The sequence below is a fragment of the Lathyrus oleraceus genome, chromosome 4 (assembly GCF_024323335.1).
Source record: "Lathyrus oleraceus cultivar Zhongwan6 chromosome 4, CAAS_Psat_ZW6_1.0, whole genome shotgun sequence".
Lineage (NCBI taxonomy): Eukaryota > Viridiplantae > Streptophyta > Magnoliopsida > Fabales > Fabaceae > Lathyrus > Lathyrus oleraceus.
Genome location: NC_066582.1, coordinates 267,419,208 through 267,425,934, shown reverse-complemented (window position 1 = coordinate 267,425,934; position 6,727 = coordinate 267,419,208). Strand labels below are relative to the sequence as shown.

At 36.2% G+C, this 6,727-nt stretch overlaps 1 protein-coding gene across 1 annotated transcript; it reads right to left on the bottom strand.

The window, feature by feature from the left end:
- Nucleotides 1–307: 307 nt before the first annotated feature.
- On the bottom strand, nucleotides 308–1,419 carry LOC127137006 (uncharacterized). The gene is made up of 2 exons (XM_051063506.1): nucleotides 1,116–1,419; nucleotides 308–882 (listed from the first exon to the last, which is right to left on the bottom strand). Exons 1-2 carry the CDS (start codon nucleotides 1,417–1,419, stop codon nucleotides 308–310), a joined length of 879 nt encoding a protein of 292 aa, XP_050919463.1.
- Nucleotides 1,420–6,727: the final 5,308 nt, after the last annotated feature.

Genomic DNA, 6,727 nt, shown 5'->3' with positions numbered 1-6,727 from the left:
GACAGAATGCTTCAACCTTCTTAATGACCTTCTTTGGAAATAGAATACATTGAAGCCATTAATTGGTAATATTAGACAGGACACTCTAAATAAGCTGAGTACTACCTGCATTGCTTAAGAGGGAATTTCTCCAGTGTCTGGTCTTATTAACCATCTTTTCAACAAGCTCCAAATAATGATGAGTAGAGAGTTTCTTAGCAGTAACGGGGATGCTCAAGTACCTAAAAGGAAGCTTGCCTTCAGCTTGTGAGGTAATATGTTGTATATCATTCTTAGTCTGATCATCAACGCGACCATACAAAGATTGTCACTTATGAGGGTTTACAACCAAACATGTGGCCTTAGAGAATTCATCGAAATTCTCCATCATTAGATCCACAGATTTGGTGTCACCTCTTGAGAACAATAGTAAGTCGTCCGCAAAGCTAAGGTTAATGATTTTGAGCTTCTCACATTTGGAGTGGAAGTTAAAATCAGGAACCCATTGAATCTTGTTGAATTGTCTCTGCAGGTACTCCATTATGATCATAAGCAATAGATGAGATATTGAATCCCCTTGTCTCAACCCTCTTCTAGCAACCAACTCCATGGAATGAACACCATTGATATTGAATCGGTAGGTGACAGTGGTGACTGCCAACATAATCCAGCCAATGAATCTTCTAGGGAATCCTATCTCCTTTAAAATAGTCTTAAGAGCCTTATGATCCACAATGTCATATGCTTTATGGATATCCATTTGGAGCCTTCCATTGGGGGTTCCACCTTTCCTAGAGTACCCTTTTATAAGCTCATACCAGCAAGATATGGTCATGAATTTCCTAACCCGGAACAAATGCAACTTGGCTTTTTCTGATAATGTATGGGAGGACTTTTCCCAATCTAATAGACAAGATCTTAGCTTATGACCTTATAGATGGTGGAGCAACAAGTAATGGGCCTGTAATCTCTAATAGCTTTAGCAACAAGAGTTTTGGGGAGAAGATTGGCAAGAGTTCCATTGATCACCTTGTGCATTATGCCTTTCACAAATAATTATTGGACAACTGATATGAAATCATTATTGACAATATTCCAAGTAGCTTTAAATATTTTTGAACCATATCCATCCTAACCTGGGGCTCTTTTGTCACCAATGTATTTCAGGGCCTTCACTATCTCAGTTTCAGTAACATGCATAATGAGATCGTTTCTTTGCTCTATAGTGACCTGATTCCCCTTCCTCATAGAAACAATATCGAAACCATTAAGGTTCATTTCAGCTTTGCCCATCAGCTTGCCATAGAAATCAATGATTTTTTCCTCAATGTCTTCATGTTTACCAATTAAGGTACCACCTTCTTTGCATAAATATTTGATGGTGGTTTGGTGAGGGATGCATAAAATAACTTCTTGTTCCCATCCCTTAGTCTTAACCATTAAATTTTAGATTTTTGCTTGAGGGACTGCTCTTCAAGCTCATTAAGTCCAATGAGCTTCTTTGTGAGATTCTTGACAGTGTTGATAATCTGGGTGTTTAATATATCACTGCTCTGACTGTTCTGAGCATCTTGCAAGTCTTTTCTAATCTGAACAATTTTTCCATGAATTCAGTCACATGCTTATTAAGATTTCTCATCACCACTGGTTGCAATCTTCTGAGTTTGTTCTAGATTACCTTCATGGGCTCACCAACCATGTGCATGTTCCAGTTTTGCTTTACTTTCTAATGGAAACCATCCAGGTTAATGTTGTTATTCATGAACTTGAAAATGTGATTTGAGGTTTTCATAGTTATATCTTTTTTGAGGCGGGGAACTGCATGATCAAACATACCAGAGTCCATTGTATACAGGAAGGTATTTAGGTTCTGTTTGAACCAAATCACATTAGCCATAACTCTATCAATTTTGGTACATATGGTATTTTCCTGCTGCTTATTTGACCAGGTAAACTCTCCTCCTTTACTTTCCATGTCATATAAGCAATTTCTTTCCATCATATTGGCTATATCCACATATTTTGTGTCATTGAAAGGGGTTTCACCTAGCCTATCTTGAGGCTTCAACATATTGTTGAAGTCCCCAATTAAGCACCAAGGTCCTTGCAAGTTCTTCTGAATGTCATCAATACTGTTCCATAGGATTCTCCTTAGATCAAGCTTGTTCAAATCATATATAGTTGTAAGCCAAGTCTTGAGACTTCCATCATTATTACAAGCTTGACAATGTATCAGTTAGCCTGTACACATATTGACATGTAACTGAACTTATTGTTGTCCCAAAGCACCCATATTCTACCATTATCAAAGTGAGTATAATTATCAACATATGGCCAATTTATTTCTATAAATTTTCTAGTTCTATCAGCATTCACAACCTTCACTCTAGTTTCAACAATATTTCCAAATCAGGTTTGAGTTGAAAGAGGCGGGAGCTAACCTCTCTAATTTTACCTGTCTTATTTAACCCCCTAACATTTCGAGACACAATCATTTCATATTCATGGGGTCCCCTGTAGGATCTTCCCAAATCCTCAGAGTTTCAAAACCATAAGTGATCCATACTTGGCTCTTGATAGGCTCCTGATAGGTCACTTTTCCTTTGGCCCTTGATAACGTGAAACTACACCATTTATTTTACTCGATTCACATGCATTTTAATATGATTTGGTTTATGTTTTATTATATTATTTTGGTGTTGATTCTCTATTTCAGGTATTTGTTGATGCAAAGCTCATGTGTGAGAAAGAAGTAAAGAAAAGAGAAGAAAAAGGGAAGAAAAGAAGAAAGTGCTAAAGTTTACAAGTTTTGGGCTTGTGGTGTTTGCCACGGACCCGTGGCGTTCGCCACGCCCTTTGCCACGTCAATTCATAGTTTAAGTACCATGGTGTTCGCCATGGTCCTGTGGCATTCTCCACGAACACGCAGTGCTGTTTTTCAGCAACTGCACAGGGAAAAAGGTCAAGGAGCCCCCTATTTTCTCTCCTATACTCCCACACGAATTTAGGGGAGTTCAGTTATACTTCACCAATATAAAAAGGCTGCATCAGAAGAAAATTTCATCCAAGTTTTATTTGATTTTTAGTTTTAAGCATAAACACTATAAATAGTTATAGTTCTTCCACATCGGGAGGCTATTGCACCATTGTTATTGTTTTTACTTTCACAAGTTGCTTGGATCAAGCGTGCCGACATCGTTGTAATTTTCCAATTATTATTTGTACTTGAAGAATCCTCCGAAGTTTAATCCTATTGCTATTATTCATCAGGTTTCTTTTAATTGTTTAATTCTTTACTTTTCACTTTAATTTCCAATTCTGAATTTCGATTATGTTCATGTTTAAGAATTGCATGTGTATGATTAAGTTTAAAACCATGTTCGACTAAACCTTCCGACATTGGTATGTAAGGACAGTCCTTCCATCGGGATTCGGTAATAATTAATGATAATTTTATGAGTTGTTTTTCGGGCTATGGTTTCCAATTCTAATTTAAAAAGGTTTTTGCACGAGAATGAAAAGTCAATAAGGTTATAAATTAACAAAATGAGAGTTTGAGATTTTAACTGGATAGTGGTTTCTAGGCATTAATCCTAAACACAGCGAGAGCGTTTTAGAATTAATTAGGATTTATCAATTTCCAAAAAATTACTTTTATTAAGGTGGCTGAGCGAGAGCAAAATTTTTAGCTTAAGAGTATAGTCTGAGCCAAAACCACGAGAGAGGCAAAGTCTTTTAAATTGATATTTCCTATTGAAAAGTGCTTTACTATATTTTAATATTAATTGTTTATCGAATCCTTGAAGAATGATGTGATTTACATACCGATGTCTCTTAATTGAATACTTTAATTATATAATTATTTCTAGTTAAATTTCATTTCCCAGTTTCTCATAATCAATCTAAGAATAACAAAGTAATCATTAGCCTTAGATTTACACAGTAACTTTAGATAACGATAGTTTTATTTTTGGTCTTTTGGGTTCGATATCTTTTTAAAACTATGTGATACGACTGTGCACTTGTAGTTAGCCATTTCGATAGACATACTAAGTCGCGATCAAGTTTTTGGCGCCGTTGCCGAGGACCAATCAAGTCAATATTGTAACTCAAATGTTGCATGATATAGATTAAGGCAACTACTTTCCTTTTATTTGTTTCGGTTGCATACCAAACACTCGCTCACAAGAAGACGAGTTAGAACAACCGATAGACGAAGTGAAGCGCTATATTAGACTAAGACGCCGACTTAAATAATTCCGTTTAAAGTAAAACCTTCTTGATCGTAATTGTAGCGGTGTATTCGTCACTTTATGATTTATTGACTAAACCAAAAGCAAAGCATACAAAGAATCGAGTCGCCACCGCACTTTTATTTATCCAAAGGAATGGCTAAAAAGCGAACAAAAGCCTAAGAAGTTTTACACATAGAAAACTAATGAAAAGATCAGAGATCGGGGTAAGGGGTAAATTACGCAATGGTAGGTACTCCTAGGGAGCCCTTTTCACACTTGTTGTACGAAAGGTTATTTGTTTATGAAATATTTATTGTGCAAACATGGATTGAAGGGATGAGAAAAGAATATACAATTTTATTATTTTTGTGTTTGGATGGATAACCATTGCCTACGTACCTTTACAGGATCAAAACCTCGTAGTTCGGCTAAAAGATTTCCAAAATATGAGTGGATTGATTTTAAAACAAAAGCCTTAAGGTCTTTCGTTATCCACGGGAGAAAACTCAACCTTATACAAACAACAAGTCCACCATGTGAGAAAAGCTTCAACTTGCTAGTGAGGGGTTAACCCTATAATAAGCAAGGAAGTCTTACAATTCAATCACTAAGGACAAGAAGGTGAGATTAACATCAACCAACTAGGATAAATCAAACCTATGGCTAATGTATGAAAACTTATCAAGAATGGACAAAGCCACAAAACAATTGAATGAGTGAAATTAACCAATTAGGATTTATTCACAAAAGAGGGTCAAAGTATGATTAGAATTCAATTCAAAGAAGTATTATGAAATGGAGTTTGAAAAATCAAAGGCCTAAGGCCTAGGTTTCTAATTTGAAAAAGACATGAAAATGTTTGCACAATATTTTTCAGGTTTGGGATTAACATGCAAATGGAGGTTTAAGGAAACACAAATGGGAGGGTGAGGGAGTAAAACTTCTTAGATGTTCACCTCTTGAAATCATATGTAGATGATTCAAGTGATTCCTTTGGAATAAGGCAACAATGCAAATAAGCAAATGAGCAAAGCAAAGGGATACCGGATGCCAATCAATGGACTTACACCAATCTCACAAACAAAGGTGGATACCGGATACCAATCAATGGATTTACACCAATCTCCTAAAACAAAACATGGATATCAGATGCCAATATATGGACTTATACCAATCTCCTAAAACAAAACAATGATACCAGATGCCAATCAATGGACTTATACTAGTCTAACAAAACAAAGAAACAAGGATACCAGAGGCCAATCAATGGACTTATACTAGTCTCCCACCATATCATAGGAACAACTGCCAAGTAATGGACTTATGCTTGTCTCCTCCATGGACAAAGCAAAAATGCTATAAAGCAAAGTTTATGAAATGATATACAAATGATGATGATAAATGCACAAAGGCACACTCAAGCAAATATGCACAGATGAGTCAAGTAAGCAGACAATCAAGTCAGTTAGCACACAATATATACAATCAATTAGGCTCAAGCAAGGTTAGACTTTACAGTCAACTGGAATGGGGTAATATGAGCTCTTAACCCTAACATTGAGAGTTAGGGTGAAGCAGATGAAATGGAGATGAGGGGTGTGCCTCACAACTCTTATCCCTGGTCAGGGAGAGCTTTAAACAATAAAATGTGTGGGAGTTCAGAAAGTTGGAACTCTTCTCCACAAGTGATTTGACTCTATAAGATCTTGGGTTAATATCCACAATGCATCAACACATGGTGTGAGCAAGGTGGATGACACACTGAATAGTAGGAGATGGATTACACATCTCTTTTATCTACCAATTGCCTCATAAGAGGACTTTTCCTGCTTGGCACAAAAGATAAATAATCACAAGCATTGCCTCTTAAGGAGGACTTCAGACAGGTGCCTACCAATAACAGTAGGTCTTCCAGACTACATGAAGAAGAGAGGTTATACCTAAGTCGTTAAGCAACCAAGCAAAAGCAAGTTCAAAGTGAACTTAAAGCAACTTATGTACCTGTGGAAACATCAAACAAATCAGTACAACTATACAGACAAACAACCAACAGTTAATATCAGACAAACAGTCAAGGTTCACAATGTGCAAGCCAAAGGTCAAACTCAAATGAGTCAACATCAACCTACAAAACACACAAAGATTAGTAATCAAAGGCAAACATCAATGCTCAAATGATGGAGCATCAACAACTATGGAACTTGGATGTTCAACCTGAAATCAAAGATCAAATGTGAGAGGCAAACCACTAGGTCAAAGCCTAGGGTCAAAGATGGAGAAAAAATTCAAAACAGAAGCTGAAAATTAACATGAATCAACTTCAAACACATCTTGAAACATTCCAAAAGGTCTCACATCAATATCATATACCAAAAGCATTTCATGATCAATTGAAGTTCAAAGCAATTTTAAAGCTCAAATGTGATCAACCAGAATGAAAAATCTCAATTAAATAAAAAATGATTCAAATAATTCCAAGAAAATTCAAGCTCATTCACAACATTCTTAATATG

Excerpts from the sequence above, each read along its gene's own strand:
- LOC127137006 (XM_051063506.1), bottom strand. The coding sequence starts at position 1,419 with ATGGTTAAGACTAAGGGATGGGAACAAGAAGTTATTTTATGCATCCCT. Across the intron at positions 883-1,115 it reads TGGTGACAAAAGAGCCCCAG|ATTGGGAAAAGTCCTCCCAT; the intron begins GTTAGGATGGAT and ends CTTGTCTATTAG.